Below are 21,658 nucleotides of genomic sequence, written 5' to 3'. Positions count from 1 at the left end.
GTGGTCGCCCTGAGACCTGGAAATCTTTGATACTGATAACAGTGCAACCTTGACTAGTCTGACTTTGCTCTGGGTGATCTGAATGGACTCAATCCTAGCGGGAGACAGTTGTGCCCACATTGTGTTTGAACTCCATACGATAGACAGTGTTCTGAGTGGGAGAGAGGATGCTTTTCTTGATGTTGAGCCTCAACCCCAGAGAAACAGATGAGCTAAGACGATGTCCCTGTGCTGAACTGCCAGTTCCTGGAACTGCGCTAGGATCAGCCAGTCGTCTACATAATTCAGAATGCAGATGGCCCGGAGTCGCAAGGAGCCAGCGCTACATCATGCATTGTGAATGTGTGGGTAAAAAGGGCTAGGCCGAGTGAAAGAACCTGACACTGGAAGACTTCGCCCCCGGAAGCGAACCTCAGGAACTTTCCATGTTGTGGCAGAACTTCTAAATGAAGTATAGAAGTGCGTCATAAGATCAATGGTGACCAGACAAACTAGTTGTAGACACGACCGTCTTGATAGCCATCATCTAGGACTTGAACACCCACAGGCAGTTCAAGCTTTAAGATCTAAGCCAGACGCCACACCTCACCCTCCATGGGAAATGGGAAGTATTTTGTGTAATAACCTAACTCTCTCTCTGGAAGGGGAACACATAACATGGCCCCTTTGACCAGGAGATTAATTTTTTTTATTATTTTTTTTACATAAAAAATAAATCTGGTTTACGGTAGTGAGAACACACCGTTGAAATACGGAAAAGCGGCGAGTGAATTAAATCCTGATGCCCTTCTAAGACCCACAGAAAATAATATATCTGGCAGAAGTTTCCACGCTGCCAGGATCTCTGAGATGGGTATTTGATTTTAACACTTCCTGTTGAGGGGTTGTCGAGTGTTTCACGTCCTGAATAAAATGTAGGAACAGCGAAAACACCCAATTTTGACGGAAGCCTCTGCAACCCGAAACACCAAGAGTTGGCGGGAATGGAGGGGCTTCGAGGGGGTACCGGGAGGGGTGAAGTGAAGCACACGCCCCGTCCCGAGGGGAGCTACCCCCTAATCTAGGCGCAAGACCATCAGGGTTTTCTCTTACTAGAAATTAAAGTCCTGAGTTCTTGCTTCGGAGGCTGGTGAGGGCGGCAGACTGTCCCCAATCCCTGGGAGGAGGAGCACGACTCGCCACGCTTTGCTTTTGAGCCTCCCTTCAGACAGGACCGAGCCGGGTCTGGGGCTTGCTCGTCAAGCGCAGAACCCACACTCAGGTCGTCCAGGAGTTCAGCCTGGTACGCCTGTAAAACAGCATAGTGTGCAGAGCAGCACCAGCCTGACCTGCTGCTTGATAAGCCCGGCGAGAGATAGCCCGCAAGTGTCTCTCCGACCGGCGGCATCACTGAATACCCCCATGCCTCAGCACCCACGATAGTCGCATATAATGACGTCGAGGGTATGTGAACTTGGGAAGAAAATTATAATTGTTTTATTTTTTTATTTAATTTTTTAGGAGTTCCTCCATGAGCGAGAAAGCTCTTCATGGAGGTTATCAAAGAAGGGAAGGGACTCATGAGGCGTTCCCTTTCTTAGACTGGAAGATAAAATCTATCCCCTAGTTTGGAGGGTTTGGGGGTCTCTTTTTCACGTGGCCAGTCCAACTGGAGTCTGGCAACCGCACGAGTAACAACATCGAGCAATTCCTCCATAGATTTTTTATCGCGGTCGGAAACCTCGGAGGCGGGAAGAAAATTGTGATCCTCCTCATGATCCGAAGACACGTTGGAACGCGCTTCGAGATCGTGTGAAGGAGCAGCTGGGTTTGGGGAGAGAGCGAGAGAAAGGAATAAACCTGTCTCTTGCTCCTCAGCCAAATCCATGCAAGAGCCCCACGAACAATCTCTTTTTTTTTTCCGTGAGTGCTGACTCCCGGAAGCAAGCGAGGCGACTGAAAACTGCTTGCCAAGCTTACATTTAAATTACATATTTCAATATCTGTCGACACTGGTATCATAAATTATGCTTTTTTACCTCATATTAAGCTAAATAATTAATTGGCAGGTGATGTCTGTCTTTAAAAGGTGATCAGCTCTTTACCTGTAAGGCAGGACTTTTTCTACATCCGTTGACCGTTGGGTGTTCCAATTTCTCCCATTCATTTGAATAGAAGTGGTCCGTCTCTGCTATATAGTCTGTTGTGCAACTCTATTGATAATTGTATAAATGTTATTTGTTGTTACTAACAGATCGAAACATCGCTACCCAACTAAAACATGCAGCATGGACCAGTTCTCAGCATGGCCAATGGCCAATGTGGCAGCATCACCTGGATAGCATAGAGCAAGTTTATTTCCTTGCAGCCTGGTTTACATCACTCAGCGCAGACAAATTTGAACAGCGTTACGTGTTTAAATTCCACTTAGCCCATACATGCCACAGTAAATCTTGGGATATCTTAAGAGGTATGCCATGATGTGTTTGGCCATGACAAATTTATAAACAAATAAATAAATATACATATACTGTATATAAATATACTGTATAAAGATTATATATATATATATATATATAACATAACATAATTTTTAGTGTTTCTTGACCAAAATCAGCAAAGATTTCACAGCAAAAAGACATGACAAGACACAACACAGACGGTATTTGCATATCCCGCCCCCGGACATACGGGTATTTAAGCGGGGCAAATACAGGAGTTCATTCAGGATTTTTCTGAGGAGCCGGAAATGGTCTGGCCACAACAGTGGCTCGGCTCAGTGATGTGGCGGGGAGGACACAACGTTTCGTTCCCTCCATCGGGGAACGGAGGTTACATACGTAACCTAGACGTTCCCCTTCTGTCGCTCTCTCCATGTTGTGTCATAGAAGGGACACTAGGGGTCCCACTTCAATCATGCCATGCACTGAGCCGTGTACGTGAACTGCTGATACAACTGCCAACTTCTCATTGGCCTTTTTTCATAGAACAGAGGTATATATCGGCGCTCAAGTGAGACCCCTAGTGTCGCTTCTCGGACAACGTGGAGAGAGCGACAGAAGGGGAACCAAGGGTTGTTGTCTTAAAGCCTCGCTGCCCTATCAGTCAATGACTCAACAGACAGCGTTTCATACGAAGGTACCTCCAAAAATTGGTTTCGGAAAGGCTGGTTATACCAAATTAGGTAAATAAATGCTTTAACAGCATTCATGATATTAATCACTAACAGCTGAAGGTGTAGACAGGAATAGACCTTCCGTCAGAGGTTTGTCTTGCAAAATGTGAAAGTGTGAACAGGCCTTTAAGCTACCAAAATGCTTCAAAATGGTCAAATGTAATAATGCAATATTAATAAATAAATAAACAAATAAATAAATTAATGTTTGTGGGGGAGGACATACCCATACTCCCTGTTTCATGGCTGACCCTGCGCTCTGACCCCAGCTTAGTTGTGATATGCAAAAACAACTGCATTTCATTGGCTCTGTACGTGTACTCTGCACAATGACAATAAAGTTGAATCTTGAATCTTAATACAAGCTCCTGATCTATTGGCCTATGTCCCAGATCCTGTTAAATCATACAAACAGCCCTGCTGTATACTTTACCCTTTACTCTCTCATCTGACTCTCATTCATTTAAAATCCAATCCTTTTATTTCAGTTTTTTTGTAAACAAATTCATACAAAAAGGCACACTTTATGTTTGTCTACAAAATAATAATAATAATTTCAAACATTTAGGCATAAACTTCACAAGAAACATAAATTCATTCAAGTATGTTAAAACTTTTGACTAGTGCTGTATACATACATGCAGAATGTTGAATTACAGCCAGTTTTTATTTATTTGATGGTTTTTATAAGTACACTGGGAAATGCATGCACCGTGTGCACTGCATTGAAACTCAAAGTTAATGAAGTTCTTAATATTATTCTAAAACGGAGAGGGTTTTTTTTCCAGGGCAAAGCGACTGCATCTGGAGAATAAGGATAAATCAACCCCTTTGAATATTAGAATAGTCAAAGGAGAATGCTTTTGTGCAACCAAAGGGATAAGTTATTCAGTAGTCATAAATGGATGGTTTTCACTGACCCACTTATAGCAAGAGAATCATTTAAAAATAACTTTTCCAATGCAATGTTGTTTTTCATGTGTTTCAGAGTATCAGAGCATCAGGACTCATTCTGTTGGAGGCAATAATGTTTGGAGCGCTGCTACTTTACTTTCCGGTAAGTCTTTAATGACCGTATTTGTTTTTATTATGCACTTTATTACTATAGGGGTGTAAAATGAATGGAGCTTTGGTGACTAATATTCTTAGACTTAAAGGAGAATGTCATTTTAATGGCATTAATTTAAGCATTTAAGCAATGTTCCAGTTTTGATTCAAGTTAAACTCTATGAACAGCATCTGTAAAATGCTGTCAGTTACCACAGAAAATAATGTAAACTCATTCCTCAAAGTTTCAATAATGCACTTAAAATGAAAGAATATTGAGCAAGGCATTATGGGTTAACATAAAGCTTTACTTTCTTAACCGTCTGTATGGTTCAAGATATCATCAAAGGTCTTAACATTCTTCTTGAAAAAAAGGATTGCTTATCTCGTCTGTGCAGGGTTTTATCTAACTTTATACATGAAAGGATAACATAGAGCTATTTACCCAGAGGAAAATATGTTAGTAAAACATAACCAGAAGTCAAGAAAAGTAGTTCCACCACTAAAACTTTACAGTTGAAATAATGCACATTTTTGTATGGAAGAATTCATACAAGTGCTTTAATGAAAATACAAGCTTCACATTTCTGATTGTAAACCCTTCAAGAACATCTTGCACCAAAGTCCCATTTTAAGTGTATTATTGTAAACACAATTTCTGTTTTTACAAACTAAAGCCACAGATGCTGTTGATATAGATCTTAAGTTGTTTCAAACCTGGAACATTCCTTTAAATACAGTGAAAGACACAATATAACGGCAGCACTGTCTATGCTAATATAGCACTGCCAAGATATTCCCATAGAGTGTTGCATGATGGGCTTAAAGTTTCAATTTAGAAATGTAACTGATATACAATCTAAAGTTCATGTGTTGATATAGTATTGATCCATACCAATGTGGTTGCGCAGTGCGCTTTATTTAGTACAGCTCTTTGACTCAAAATAATTGCAGTTTAGTGGCATTCACAGGAAGTTATGGGCTTGTCTCAACAGGGAAGGGAAAATGTAATTAAAGTGAACCGAGCTAGAGGCTTGTAATTAAAGCATTTAGCACATGCAAGGTCCTGGAAAGCAATAATATGAGATGACGCTGAAATGGATGACCATTTTGGCCATTTAATCTCTCTTTGTGTGACCACAGTTCTTTTGTCCTATTGAAAATTGCAATTGTTTTCAAAATCGACTAGTCGTTGAGTAGACCTACTGGGTCTAATTGATGCTGTATAATTAGGCTGGTTTAGGATAATGTCCACCAGACACTGATCAGACAAATTGTTTTTTAAATCAAATTCTCTCAATAAACCGAATTAACAGAACACAAGGGTCTTGAAATGCGTATTACAAATTTTTTTACTTGACAATCTGTCTTATAAATGCAATGCTCATGGCACAAGATGCTAAAAAACAGCAAGATATAACAAAAATGGCCAAATATTTGTGTCTGCATTTGTACATCCAGGCAAATGATACATAATTGCACAGTCAGAATGTAAGAACACACAGGATTTCAACCAGGTAGATGACCGCTTACACTTACAATAAATAACACTTTATTACACTAAATTATCAGAGTACTTACAAAAATGAAGACATACTGTATGAATTATGCATAATAACTGGAACATTGCTAAGGATTTACAGGCGATTTGCAGTTTGACAGTGATTGTCTTGTAATTTATTGTTGAAGGTGCTGTTAAAAGGTTTCAATTTGCTGGCAGTTATACAGTGAATGTTATATTGCTCACATGCTAAAGCATAGCACACTGGCAGCATACTTAAACCCTTAGAAGTTGTGTTTCTTAAATCATCCCCTTTAAAGGTAAAAAGATTAAAGGTAAAAAGATTAAGAAACAAAATATGTAGATAAAAAGATAGGGGTGGGATACATGGAGCTTAAGTTTTGTTTTTAAAAAAGTCCCACATATTTTTTTTTTGTAATGGCGTCAATAGTGATTCACTATATATAAATGTATTTTAACATTAGGTAATAATGATACCGGTCTTTCTACAGTGTCAATCATATTAAATACGACTTGTAATGAATCCAAGATGGCGGCGCGGTAGCACGCAGCGGCCACTCCGGATCCACAATGGTGCTATTTTTGTTAAAAAAGCCCGACTTTTGCAGCACATGGACATCGGAGCAACCGATGTTCGTGTCTACCATCGCCAGACACTACTAAAATATAAGACTCATGCAAAAACCAAGCTGCATGATGACCTGCAGGAGGCGCTACGCAGTACTCAGCTTGCTGCGGAGACCAGGCCTCCAGTCCTCGGCGTCGCCTGATGCCGGTGGCCGGGGGAGAGGACGTCGTAAGCGGTGTGCGAGAAAGCGGAAGCGCGGCAAGAGGGCGGGGGTTCATGCTAGGCTAAAAACAAACCCTAGCCGGCCGGCTCTCCCGTCTATCCTGCTCTCAAATGTTTTCTCTCTGGACAATAAACAGGACTATATCCGACTCCAGCAGGCTACGCAGCGTGAGTTTAGAGATTGCTGCGTCTTTGTTTTCACGGAGACGTGGCTCAGCGGCAGAGTTCCGGATGCCCACATTCAGCTAGAAGGGCTCACCTCGTTTCGTGCCAACAGAAATACAGCTCTCTGCGGTAAGACTCACGGTGGTGGCTTGTGTATTTACATCAACACGGAATGGTGCAAGAACTCTATGCTAGTCTCTAGTTACTGTTCATCGCTGTTGGAGCTTGTGACTGTTAGATGCAGACCTTTTTATCTACCACGGGAATTCACCACTGTTTACATAACCGGAGTTTACATTCCCCCCAGCGCTAACGCTAAGGAAGCGCTCTGTGAACTGTATGGGGCTATGAGCGAACTGCAGAACGCTCACCCCGACGGACTGTTTATTGTCGCCGGAGATTTCAACCATGCGAATCTCAAGACAGTGCTCCCTAAATTCCATCAGTATGTGGACTTTGCAACGAGAGGGGCTAACGGCTTGATCTTGTTTACACAAACAACCCAGGCGCGTAACGGTGGAGCCCCGCCCCACCTCGGCTACTCAGACCACATCTCTGTTATGTTAATTCCAGCATACAGACCGCTCGTCAGACGCACAAAACCGCTTCAGAAGCAGGTGAAAACCTGGCCAGCAGGAGCCATCTCTGCTCTTCAGGACTGTTTTGAGTGTACTGACTGGCACATGTTCAGGGACGCTGCAACATATGGCGATTCTAACAACTTGGAGGAATACACAGCATCAGTGACCAGCTACATCAGCAAGTGCATTGATGATGTCACTTTCTCCAAGACCATCACCACACGCTCCAACCAGAAGCCGTGGATGACTGCGGAGGTGCGCACGCTGCTGAGGTCCCGAGACTCCGCCTTCAGAGCAGGCGATAAGGCAGCCCTAAGAACAGCTAGGGCCAAACTGTCACGGGCAATCAGAGAGGCAATGCGCGCACACGCCCAGAGAATCCACAGTCACTTCCAGGACAGCGGTGACACGTGGCGCATGTGGCAGGGCATCCAGGCCATCACCAACTACAGGACAACATCAGTTGCCTGTGACAAAGATGCCTCCCTTCCAGATGCGCTGAACGACTTCTACGCTCAGTTTGAAGTGCAGAACGATGTGGTGGCGAGGAAGACCACCCCTCCTCCCAACGACCAGGTGCTCTGTCTTACCACGGCAGATGTGAGGAAAACTCTATGTAGAGTCAACCCACGGAAGGCTGCTGGACCAGACAACATTCCTGGCAGAGTGCTCAGAGGATGTGTAGACCAGCTAGCAGATGTCCTTACCGACATCTTCAACATCTCTCTGAGCAGCACCGTCGTTCCAACGTGCTTCAAGGCCACCACCATCATCCCCATGCCAAAGAAGTCTTCAGTGTCCTGCCTCAATGACTACCGTCCTGTCGCACTTACACCCATCATCATGAAGTGCTTCGAGAGGCTCGTCATGAGGCACATTAAGACCCAGCTGCCCCCCTTACTAGACCCACTACAGTTTGCGTATCGTCCAAACCGTTCAACGGACGATGCCATCGCCACAACCCTCCATCTGGCCCTCACCCACCTAGACAATAAGGACTCATACGTTCGAATGCTGTTCATAGATTTCAGCTCAGCATTCAACACAATCATTCCCCAGCACCTGATTGGAAAGCTGAACCTGCTGGGCCTGGACACCTCCCTCTGCAACTGGATCCTGGACTTCCTGACTGGGAGACCTCAGTCAGTCCGGATCGGGAACAGCATCTCCACCACCACCACACTGAGCACTGGGGCCCCCCAGGGCGGTGTGCTCAGTCCACTGCTGTTCACTCTGCTGACTCACGACTGTGCAGCAATGCACAGCTCGAACCACATCATCAAGTTCGCCGAGGACACGACCGTGGTGGGTCTCATCAGCAAGAACGACGAGTCAGCATACGGAGAGGAGGTGCAGCGGCTGACGAACTGGTGTAGAGCCAACAACCTGTCCCTGAATGTGGACAAAACAAAAGAGATGGTTGTTAACTTTAGGAGAGCACAAGGTGAATACACTGCGCTGAACATCGACGGCCCCTCTGTGGAGATCGTCAAGAGCACCAAATTCCTTGGTGTTCACCTGGCGGAGAACCTCACCTGGTCCCTCAACACCAGCTCTATCACCAAGAAAGCCCAGCAGCGTCTCTAGTTTCTTCGAAGGCTGAGGAAAGCACATCTCCCACCCCCCATCCTCACTACATTATATAGAGGGACTATTGAGAGCATCCTGAGCAGGACCGCAAAGCCCTGCAGAGGATAGTGAGGACAGCTGAGAAGATCATTGGGGTCTCTCTTCCCTCCATCGAAGACATTTACAAAAAACACTGTATCCGCAAAGCAACCAGCATTGTGGACGACCCCACACACCCCTCACACAAACTCTTTACCCTCCTGCCGTCTGGCAAGAGGTACCGAAGCATTCGGGCCCTCACGGTCAGACTGTGTAACAGCTTCTTCCCCCAAGCCATCAGACTCCTCAATACTCAGAGACTGGTTTGACACACACACACACACACACACGCGTGTCCTGAGTTGAACTTTAAATTACTGTCACTTTATAATTGTCTGCTACCTCAATAACTGCTATGTGCATAGAACACTATCTCATAGTATGTTATGTGTACGTTTTTAGAAACTGTCATCTTTTTGCACTACTGAGTACTGGTCGGCGCTGCACTGTGTCTATTGTCTTGTTCATTGTCAGTAATTTGTTGTACTGTCCCGTACTTTGCACATGTTTGCACGTGCACTTTATATAGGTATATATAGGTATTTTATATAGGTATTTTATTTCGTTGTGTTGTCTCATGTGGTCCTCTGTTGGTCCTTTGTTGTTTTTATGTAGCACTATGGTCTTGGAGGAACGTTGTCCTGTTTTGCTGTGTACTGTACTAACTGTATATGGTTGAAACGACAATAAAAACCACTTGACTTGACTTGACTCTTGTTGGGCGGCTGCTTTCCAGCACTCATATGTGTCCGCACGCAAGAAGAACATTCATGACTCGCAACTGCTGTTGTGCGTGAAAGGTCAAAACTATGTCTATATATACACTCACCTAAAGGATTATTAGGAACACCATACTAATACTGTGTTTGACCCCCTTTCGCCTTCAGAACTGCCTTAATTCTACGTGGCATTGATTCAACAAGGTGCTGAAAGCATTCTTTAGAAATGTTGGCCCATATTGATAGGATAGCATCTTGCAGTTGATGGAGATTTGTGGGATGCACATCCAGGGCACAAAGCTCCCGTTCCACCACATCCCAAAGATGCTCTATTGGGTTGAGATCTGGTGACTGTGGGGGCCGTTTTAGTACAGTGAACTCATTGTCATCTTCAAGAAACCAATTTGAAATGATTCGAGCTTTGTGACATGGTGCATTATCCTGCTGGAAGTAGCCATGAGAGGATGGGTACATGGTGGCCATAAAGGGATGGACATGGTCAGAAACAATGCTCAGGCAGGCCGTGGCATTTAAACGATGACCAATTGGCACTAAGGGGCCTAAAGTGTGCCAAGAAACATGCCCCACACCATTACACCACCACCAGCAGCCTGCACAGTGGTAACAAGGCATGATGGATCCATGTTCTCATTCTGTTTACGCCAAATTCTGACTCTACCATCTGAATGTCTCAACAGAAACTGAGACTCATCAGACCAGGCAACATTTTTCCAGTCTTCAACTGTCCAATTTTGGTGAGCTCTTGCAAATTGTAGCCTCTTTTTCCTATTTGTAGTGGAGATGAGTGGTACCCGGTGGGGTCTTCTGCTGTTGTAGCCCATCCGCCTCAAGGTTGTGCATGTTGTGGCTTCACAAATGCTTTGCTGCATACCTCGGTTGTATCGAGTGGTTATTTCAGGCAAAGTTGCTCTTCTATCAGCTTGAATCAGTCGGCCCATTCTCCTCTGACCTCTAGCATCAACAAGGCATTTTCAGCCCACAGGACTGCCGCATACTGGATGTTTTTCCTTTTCACACCATTCTTTGTAAACCCTAGAAATGGTTGTGCGTGAAAATCCCAGTAACTGAGCAGATTGTGAAATACTCAGACCGCCCGTCTGGCACCAACAACCATGCCACGCTCAAAATTGCTTAAATCACCTTTCTTTCCCATTCTGACATTCAGTTTGGAGTTCAGGAGATTGTCTTGACCAGGACCACACCCCTAAATGCACTGAAGCAACTGCCATGTGATTGGTTGATTAGATAATTGCATTAATGAGAAATTGAACAGGTGTTCCTAATATTCCTTTAGGAATAATAAATTAACATTTATTTTTATTTTTTTATCCCCTTTTCTCCCCAATTTTTGGAATGCCCAATTCCCACTACTTACTAGGTTCTCGTGGTGGCGTGGTTACTCACCTAAATCCGGGTAATAAGTTTAGGATAAGTCTCAGTTGCCTCCACTTCCGAGACAGTCAATCCGTGTATCTTATCACGTGGCTCATTGTGCATGACACCACGGAGACTCACAGCATGTGGAGGCTCATGCTACTCTCCACGATCCACACACAACTTACCACACGCCCCATTGAGAGTTAGAACTTCTAATCGCGACCACGAGGAGGTTACCCCATGTGACTCTACCCTCCCTAGCAACCGGGCCAATTTGGTTGCTTAGGAGACCTGGCTGGAGTCACTCAGCACACCCTGTATTAGAACTCGTGACTCCAGGGGTGGTAGTCAGCATCAATACTCATCGAGATACCCAGGCCCCCTGTCTTTGCGATATATTTGAAACTGTGTTAGGTTGGTACATCCAGTGTAAGCACCTAACATTTACCTATATAACCCGGAAAACAATATAAGGCCTACAGGGAGTAATATACAGATGTCAAAAGCAAAAACAATACAAAACTCTTTTGTTAAGAAAAAATGCCACGAACCTCACAAACTTTGACAAATCTAGCAACTATTTAAGTTGTAATAACCTTTTTTAGACTATTTACAGCCTGCTATCTTCTTATCTAACCTAAAACACCAGACAAATCAATAATAGGTTATTAAACTGCCATTGTACACAATGAACATCAAAATACGGAAAGCCCAATATATATAAAAAATGTTAAATACATTTTTTAAGTACATAGTCTCTGATTTACTAATATCCCAAATAACGGGTACTAATTTGCTTGTGCAGTCTATAAAATTTTGTATGCACATTGTGGGCATCTTGTGGGTGATTCACTAAAAAAACTGTGCAAATAGCTTCACTAGGGCTGGGTGATATAGCAAAAAAAGTTTTATTTTTCATCCTATTGACGATATTAAATATACATTTAAATAATTATGTAACTACTCTGCCTGACTGCCTTTCATTCTTATTACTTTGCTCTCTGTAACGATTGAGCAGCAAGGCAGACGAGGAGATGCGGATCCAAATGCAGTTAGACTTTATTTAATAAACAAACAAGTAAACACAAAGGAACAACCCTCAGTGGGGAAATAAAACATAAAAACGATGAAAACAAAACAGAGAACTCAGGCAACGAAACAGAGAACTCAGGCAACGAAACAGAGAACTCAGGCAACGAAACAGAGAACTCAGGCAACGAAACAGAGAACTCAGGCAGGGAACACATACCAGGCTAACAACAAACAACGATAGACAAGGACTGAACCAAAAACCAGGGTATAAATACATGAACATAGGAAAAAGGGGCCAATGAACAAACAGAACTCAAACAAGATAACAAGGTGATAAACAGAAACAAAATGGCAAATTAACGAGGGCAGGTGCAAACAATGAACGTGAACACGAAAGCTAACAGAGAGACTATGGAGTTACACAAGGGACAAAAGTGAAAACTAAGGAATGCAAAAGTGACAAAAATGGCAAACAAAAGGGCAACAGTGAAACAAGACAAGGTAAACATAACACTCTCACAGTTTCTGTTTCGTAAATGACTTTCGGGCTTGATAAATCACTTTGCGGGTATAATCTGATTCATTTGCATCAACACTGCACATTATTATGTGCATTTTTAGGCTATAAATTGCATATTCATTTCGGGGAAACATGCTAAAATATTTTGTGCAAGACGCAATCCTTGGCACATGGAAGTGATTGGTCAATGGTGGAATAAAATTACCTTCTGAGATGGTCACATTTCCACCTTGAGGATGGACATAGTGTATGGTCAGCATCAGCTAAGAAAGTTAAAATGATTGAACTTACTGTCCCATGTGAAGAGGGACTGGAGGCAGCCTATGAGAGGAAGAAGCTAAAATATGCTGATCTGTCCGAGTGCAGGGAAATGGATGGAGTACCATATATTGAAGTACTGAACCCTGGTTATGGTTTGGCTCTACGAGAAAGGAGAAATGTCGTGATGGGAAAGCATCTGGTGTCCAGCTGCGGGGGGTGGCATGGAGACATTCCTGACCACTGCCCCACCACTAGGAGATTTTCCAGGAGTAATGGGGCGAAAGATCTGAGATAGTTGGATCCCACCTGACGACCCCGTAGCTGGACAACTGAAGGCACCGGCGGAGGTGCGGCAGGAAGTAATGCCCAGCAGGTTTAGACATCTACCTGTGCATTTGAGAATTATTTAATTTATAAATGACACCACACAGATATTATCATATATGTAAGATGCCCCATATATATACACAGAGGTCTGGGCTAAACCCTAAATATCCACTGATCCTAGAAGCACCCCTTATATATACCCTCATCAGTCAACTAGTTGGTCATTCACAAATCAGCTAGTCGACCACCCTTAAACCTTCTTTAATAGAAAAAACAGTTGACAGTTAGGCTATGTTCACACAGCATCAGAATGCCTTGTCAGTCCTGTTTTAGAAATAATAATTTTGTTTATAAATAAGAGTGACAACTTCATTCTATAACCATTTGTTTTCACAACCATATTTTGTGATGGAGTGTTTTGGAATTCGCCATATTTGATATTTACTTTGTTCGCTGTCGCTATGGTTTCAGGCTTTATTAATATCTATTGTGAGAATAAAAAGACACTTAAATTTGGTTATTCATTCATAAAAACCTGTGAGCTGTTGTATGAACTGGACATTTCGAGACTCACACCAGGAAGTGGTCAATCCTAAACACTGACAGTATAGATTTACACCACATAATTCTTTTCTTATCAGATGATAATCAATTTGTTGCTATAAAGAAGAAAATTGAATGTTTCTGTTCCTATAGATCTGTCTAATCCCTCTCTGATTTAGCGGTTTAATGTAATGTTTAGAGACAGATACATCCTTCTGCTCACAGTCCACTGCGTAGCTCATGTGAAGTAGAAAGAAGCTGTGCCTGTCTGCTCCGCTGCCACTGCTCCTAATCTAAATATAGACTGGAGAATATTCTCTGCTCCCGCTCCCCTTCTTCTACTTTAAATAATTCCAGTGTTATCAAGAAGCAGAGATGCATCTCATCGTGTTCCCCTGGCATTCTGCTTTGTGGAGTAATGCAATTTTTTCAGTTTACATCCCTCTCCTACTGCTGAGCGTGTCACATGCAATATCTTCACACCACAGTGTCGGGAATAAGATGGGGGAATGTGGAACGAGAGAGGGGAAATCGAATTACATGATCACACATATTGTACACACTCATGCAAAGACAAAGCTAGGAGATGTAGAGCATACCTCATATTTGATGCATGCTGTTTCTTAAGTGACAAGCTGCTGGTCTGACAGACAGTGTGTTAACTTACAGGGCATGTTTAATGTAAAAAAGTATAATCTTATTAGAAAGAAATAGTTCACACAAAAATGGTTATTTTGTCATTTACAGTACTCACCCTCAAGTCGTATAATTTTATTCCCTCCATGGAACACAAAAGAATGTATTTTGAAGAGCTCTCAGAGCTCCGAGTGGTTGCTTATTTGTTTACTGTCAAGCTCCAAGAAAATTATAAGTAAATAATAAATCATTATCAGAAAATAAACCCCAACAGTACCTAATGAAGAGGTTTATTTTGCAATACCAGCTGTACATTATCTCACTTATTACATGGCTACCTACCAAAGTAATAAATAAATGGTCATGAAATACAGAAAGTTATAATGAAATGAAAAAGATGTTGGAGAATATTCCTCCTCTGATTAGCATTGGTTTCCTGAAGGTGTTTAATTTGCAAAAGTCTGACTGTTCATTATCCCACTTAGTATAAGACTACTTGCCAAATAAGTATATAAATTGACATGAAACATTAATTTGAGTTGAAATTATTAACTGACTTGTAGAGATCACAGTGATACGAGAAATAGGAAAGATGACTCGCAATTCCCAGATGACCGGTCAAAAATCCTTTAATACTAGGATGTGCAGTTGTTATTCAGACATATCAGACCTATAGATGGTGCCATTGACCCTTCAGAACTTTTGCACTATATTCCAAGTCTTTCTACATTTTTTGAGAAGCAGTCTGAAAAGTTCTTATTCATTGAAAATATTCACTATTCCCCTTCTCCTATAGGTCTCAAATCTCATTCAAGATTGCATTCAATTCAAAACATTAAAATGCATCATAATTGGTCACAAGATGGACAAGAACCAATTATACTTGATATAACCTGGATCAAGGCAAGATTTGAGAGTTATGATGCGAAGGAAGAATTTCAGCCTGATATCATGAACATTACGTGATCGTGGTGAAATCTTTTCAATATGATATTATGTGGTTCATTTCAAGGTTCGCGGCAGTTCGGAGGAAAAATCTCTACTGGGAGGTTCTAAATGCGAGTTTCTCCCAAACAGATGAGGTTATTAGTGATTAAGTTTTAGATCAACAAAACCGACCTCCCTATCCTAAACCCTGTACCTAAACCTAACCGATAGTGTCAGAAAATAGCAAATGTCAATATAAAAACACAACCGAGTCATTCTGTGGTACTTTTACAACACTTTTTATACATGTCAACTTGCTTGCTCTTCAGGACTCGTACCCCCGTGCTTTGCATTGCAAGTGCAATTTGATCACACTTGAACAAGCTTCTAAATGTGTTTGGTTTGTAAATGATATCGCTTCACTAGTCATGCACTTTAGTAAAAAGGGACAGGGCTACAATTCTTCCCAATTTGCTAGCAACTTTCTCATTTGACTACATGGGAAGCAATCCTTCTCTCCTACTCATTTTCTTCAAAGTCTTCTAACTCACCCTCCCTTCATGATGAGCATTTCTCCTTGTCAACCTCAAGGAGAAATGTGTGTCTGAGAGTAAATCTCTCATGTACAGGTTTCTCCACCCTTTACTTCTCCTCCGCCCTCTCCACCTGCACTCTTCTCTCACCTATGTGCCTAAATGAATTGCTGCCATCTGACACTGAAGCCCAGCCCAACAGGAAGCTAATATTGAAGACACTGACATGCTCTGATGCGTTGTGACCAGCTCAGGATGGGGTGTGGCCTCGTGTTTTGTGTTGGTCCAAGAAAGCAGTTCTGTGGATGAAGTGGATCAGAGCTCCCCACGCAAACCAGTCTTCCTCCATATGTTTTTGAGGGTGAAACCTGCATGTAATATGTTTGATAGGGATGCTGCCAGGCACTAGGGATGCACAGGTGTTCATCAGTTCCAGGTTGCAAAAATTTCCTCTTCGTAAAAGGAACGAGTCATTGGATTTGACAAAGTTTAAGAGAGTCATGACACCAAAACTTTGTAAGACATCCAACCTGGTCTCACAGAATCACATTCCTCTATATTTCTGCTAATTATTTTGCAGCAGTTGGTGACATGAACACTAGAGGTGCTACAACAACAATTAATTTGAATAGCTTTCACACAAATCATGAGTAAAATGGCAAACTTTCAGTTCATAAACCCTGACTTTTCTCGCTGTTCCTCACACAATGCTATGTAATGACATATGAACATTTTTACTACAGAGCTTGACTTGTAAAGCGATACATTTTAATGTTTGCATTATATAACCAACTACATCTACAACCTTATGACAATTCGCACAGTAGCTCAACTAATAGAGCATTGAACTTGTGATGTAAAGGACAGTGTTACGAGTCCTGAAGAGCAAGCAAGCTGACATGTATAAAAAGTGTTGTAAAAGCACCACAGAATGATGTGGTTGCTTCAGCATCTCACATTTTGTTTTCATGACACTATCGGTTAGGTTTAGGTTTAAGGTGAAGGTTAGGGAGGTAGGTCTTGTTTGTTTATTGCAGAGACCATTTAGCTGAGACAAACCACTTAGTGCACAGATCTTAAAATAATCGTATCAGTAAAAATATACGAAAATGTGCCGCTACCTTGTTATCATCTTGGGGTGGTCTCTGGTAAAAAAAAAAAAAATGGACCAATCACAGCTGTTGTGGTCTGCGTCGATGCAGCAGGCAGTTAATTTTTGACATCAGGCAAAAGCATAGGTTCGAAACTCACGTGCGTAAGGGTAAAATAAACTAAATTGATTTTGGTAAAAAATGACCAAACAGTGCACAAGGGTTAATGCTTTATTGAAATTGACATCAACAAAACCTACAACCCTACCATAAACCTTAAACATAACATTAAGAAAGTGCAACTGTTCAGTGAATTTACAGCAGAATATTTGCAATGTAATATCATGCTGGGTTTCTATCCAGAATGCGTAGCATTTTTTAAGTGCATTTCTAAAAAGTTCTCAAAATTGTTCGACCAGCTGTGGGTTTAACACTTCCGAATGACAAGTGCTATGTTCAAAGAATTGTGTGCCATGGTTGGGCTAGTCACATCAAGCTATCGCACGCTCATAACAAATGCACAAATGGTGAAAACATGAATAAACCATTTCCATCAACTTAATGCACATTTTAACTAATGTAAAACTCTAGAAAATCCAACTCCTCCTAGTACATTACCTTTTTAGCAAATGTATAATGTTTATTTCTCATATCAAGCATTTCCATTCAGGAATTCTTATGTGCAATTTCAATATGTGCATAAAAGAAGTTGGATGGAAACCCACCTGAGTAAACCTATATATTCTGCTCTTTCCAAATTTAAACGTCACTTAAAAGAACACATAGGCTGCAATGTGGACCAGACTTAATGCAGAAAGTCTGATTTCTTAAACACTCCCACACGTCTCTTGCTCTCTTTCGACAGAAAAAGCACAGGTCACATCCCTATTAACCTATGTTATCGAAAATATCTCAGTGGATTTGATGATGATGGGGAAGGGGGCAGCGCTCAGCTCTGCTGGAGTGAACGCCAAAACTATATGTAATTTACACCACGTTAGGCTCATGGGAAACAACACCAACCATTAACTCCCATTCTTGCCTCTGCGTGTGGGGGCAGAGCTGTAAACAACCTCCTCCAAGTCTAAACATGATGGTCCACATGCAGACAGTTGCACAGATTGCAAAAGCCAAATGGGATGAGAGGAGAAAAAAGAATGAGACAAGTTGTGAAAAAATGGAAATGGATGATGTTATCTTGGCAGTTATCATCCCAAAGCTGCCTGTTCATATTATCACCAATCAGATTAATGTTATCCAGGCCTAAAAAAGAGCTTCCCCTCTCACCTCTCACATAAGCTGTGTTATTGCTGTAAAATTGCTTTCTACTTTACCCGAGACGACCATTCAGTAGTTAGCCTCTTTCTTTAAAGGACTTAGCAGCAAGTAAACATATGTATGAGTTATTGCTGTGAAATAATCAGGACTTATTTTTGTGGATAGACAGAATGTTTTTAGCTCCTTGGAGGAGGACATTGTTTTCTGAAATAGTTTTTTGTGCCCACACATTATGTCAGAGAGTGAGACAAAGAGACCCATAAGCAGAGGAACAGTTCAAAGGATTTATTAACAATATATATTAATTTCAGCTTTGCTGGTGAAGACTGAGGATCCCGGTACCGGCTGAAGTTTGTGGATGCATGCGCACCGTGGCCACACAATGTGCAAATCCGTGAATAGTGTGTGTTTGTAGGCGAGTTTGTGCGTTGTGGATGTCAGGAGCAAATTTGTAGGAATCCTCCGTTGAAGCATAGCGAGGTGAAGAGAACAAGCGTACAGCAAACTGGAAGGCAACCACACTCCTGACACACAGGCAGAGACGGGTAACCAAACAGATACACAAGGCAGGACTAACTAGGCAGAGAGAGTGAGGTAAGTACTTCACATCAAACAACAATCTAGCAAAAATACAAAGGGCTTAATTAGGGAGTGAATCAGTGGAGAGCCAGGTGCTGCCAGTAGTGGCATGATCAGCGTTCCCCTGGGAACAATCAATGTTCCCATGTAAACACTGATCATGCAGGCAATATCTGCAAGACATTAGGGAGAGAAAATAACAAAACACACAGAGTAAACCGACAAACTCACCAGAGCCGTGACTTAAGTTTAATGTTCCTTCTCAATACATTTAGAGTTCTCCCACATTAAGTTTTGAGTTCCCTCATTATAGTTTGTGTTCCCTAAACATAGTTTGCACTCCACCAAAATTAGTTTTGTGTTCCCTCGCTATAGCTTGTGTTCGCTTGCAACAAGCCTTGGTAGAAGTTAATGGGTTGAAACCATACATTTACCACAGTAATATGTAATAACCATAGCAATGTTTTTTATTTTTTTAGCAGAAATCGTGATTTGGATACCATTAACCATGGTTTTACCACAGTAACCAGAGTTGAGCTATGGTATTTGGCATCATGCACATTCAGTCTGAGGGGCACGTGCCCCCTAGAATTTTGCAATTCAAAATGAATGTGCTGTATACCTCGTTTGCCTGCAGTTTTCCAGTGAAATGTCCAGCTGGTGGCACCAAAAGCAATTAAAATGGTGTCGTATTCAGTATTCAGAGGTTTTAAGGTGAATTTTGAATGTTTTTAGGACATACCTCCCTAACCTAAAACTTTTGCCTGAACTTAACCAATAGTGTTTTAAAATATAAATGATACATAACCGATAGTGTTTTAAAATGCAGAAGCTCATTTTCTGAAGCAATCACATCATTTCATATCACTACTGTGATTCTGTCACAAAAATGTGTAGTTGGAACTACAGCTCTCCACCTGTGGTTATTATTCCTTTCAAATACTTCATCCACTGAAACGCTTGAAGTTGTGATGCTCAAAGTTATTTTTATTGTAAATTCAGTTTGAAACGATCTTCCAGCGTGACTGTCACAACTGTTCTCTCTTCAAAGTGCCCTCCTAAGGCATTATTTATGAGGTTTGGAATGTAGGATTGGCTTCGTTTTCGCATAGAAATATTTACAAGCGAATATATTTGTATCAACATTTTCCAAAGAGAAATTCCATATATAGCTATATATGTAAAACACAATATGCATGTTAATGGTTTTCACTGATATAAAAAGTTATCTGTACAGCGCATACAGTATATGAAACATCTGCAGTACTTTGAGTTAATGTCAGAAAGTATCTAAGTATAAAATTCATTTATTTACATGTTTCAGAATATTACAATTTCATATAAACATAATTTCCTAAATCACAATGTAATTTTATACAGCCAATATGCCCAAATAAATTAACAATAATTGTAGAAATATACATGTATGGCCATATATCTTAATTCTGTTTGGAATTACATGTCTGTGTATGTGGTTTTGTGTTTAATGTGAGGTGTTCACAGAAGTAGAATATAGCAGAATATGGAATATTCTCAGTAGACTTTGTTATAAAAAACCAAATGTATACTTGCTCTTTGCAGAAGTCTTTCAATTAATGATTGCAGCGGAAAAAACATAGATCAAGGCAGGAAATTACACAACATTTTATTAACACAAGTTATGTCAGTCAGATGAAATAATAGAAAATATAGCAAGCAAAAAATAAAAGAGCATATACACAGCTGGCGTTGAACGTCCTTTTCAGGACGCGTCTTTATAAAGATGCCCTTCCGCCCCTCTGTAGTTCCTGGATGCGGTAGAGTGCTTTCCGCTCCTGATGGCAACAGGTGCTGTCTCGTGTGTCTGGGCAGCGATCACACTGAGGCAACGTTTGTGGATGGATCATGTTCTCACTGCGAGAACATGACCATGGCAATGTTGCGGTCGTAGCTTTCCTTCCTCAGAAGGAACACCACTCCAGCCGCCCCATGTGTCGCACGGGATTGAGGACGACCTGGCTGGCGATGGAGGCGATTTGGGGATGGCAGCGGGTGCGGTTTTGCTGTGTACGTCCCCGTGAACCACCCTCCCCCGACATGCTCGTTGAATTCCATCCGGGCTCGATGCAACGGCGGCTCACCTCACGGCCAGCCTGCCTATCCTCTTGAGCCCCCCGAATCAGATGAGCTTACCACTGCATTGGAGAGTGGTCCGGCGTCTGACGCAGATGACTCAACTGGGCCGACGTCTTCACTGACCTCCAAAGCTTACAGCGCCACCGGACAGGCCGTTTCCGCCCTGCATGCCATGGCCCTCCTGCAAGTCCACCAGGCCAAGGCTCTTAAAAATCTGCACTTGGGTAGTCCTGATCCCAACGTGCTGCAGGAACTGTGCTCAGCAACCGACCTCGCCCTCAGGGCCACGAAGGTCACCGCGCGGTCACTCAGGCAGGCGATGGCCACTCTCGTGGTTCAGGAACGTCATCTGTGGCTGAACATGGTCGAGATGCGCGAAGTGGACAAGACACGCTTCCTCGACGCACCTGTCTCCCAGTTCGGCCTATTCGGCGACACTGTCGAGGACTTCGCCCAGCAATTCTAAGAGGTGAAAAAGCAGACGGAGGCCATATCTCACATCATGCCCCGCCGCACCTCCAGTGTCCTCCTAGGTTCGCGTTCGACGGCCAGGCGTATCAGTACAAGGTCCTCCCCTTCAGCATGTCACTGTCCCCTCGCATCTTCACGAAGGTCGCAGAGGCAGCCATCATCATTCTCAACTACCTCGACGACTGGCTCATTCTGGCCCACTCACGAGCGTTACTATGCGCCCACAGGGACCAGGGGCTCAGTCTTTATGTTAGCGCGCCTCAACAACGAGCGCACGCAGTCAGTGCTGAAATGCCTCACC

The 21,658-nt window shown here is 42.4% G+C and overlaps 1 protein-coding gene across 1 annotated transcript in view; it reads left to right on the top strand.

The window, feature by feature from the left end:
• Positions 1-21,658, top strand: part of LOC127634790 (probable G-protein coupled receptor 158) — a 222,415-nt gene that overhangs the window by 113,134 nt on the left and 87,623 nt on the right. Inside the window, exon 5 of the mRNA XM_052114473.1 lies at positions 4,143-4,211. Coding sequence (XP_051970433.1) covers positions 4,143-4,211 — 69 coding nt within the window. The remainder of the gene's footprint in view (positions 1-4,142; positions 4,212-21,658) is intronic.

Source organism: Xyrauchen texanus, chromosome 42 (assembly GCF_025860055.1).
Source record: "Xyrauchen texanus isolate HMW12.3.18 chromosome 42, RBS_HiC_50CHRs, whole genome shotgun sequence".
NCBI classification, from domain to species: Eukaryota; Metazoa; Chordata; class Actinopteri; order Cypriniformes; family Catostomidae; genus Xyrauchen; species Xyrauchen texanus.
Note: the sequence above shows the minus strand (reverse complement) of the source record. Positions and strands in the feature narration are given on the sequence as shown.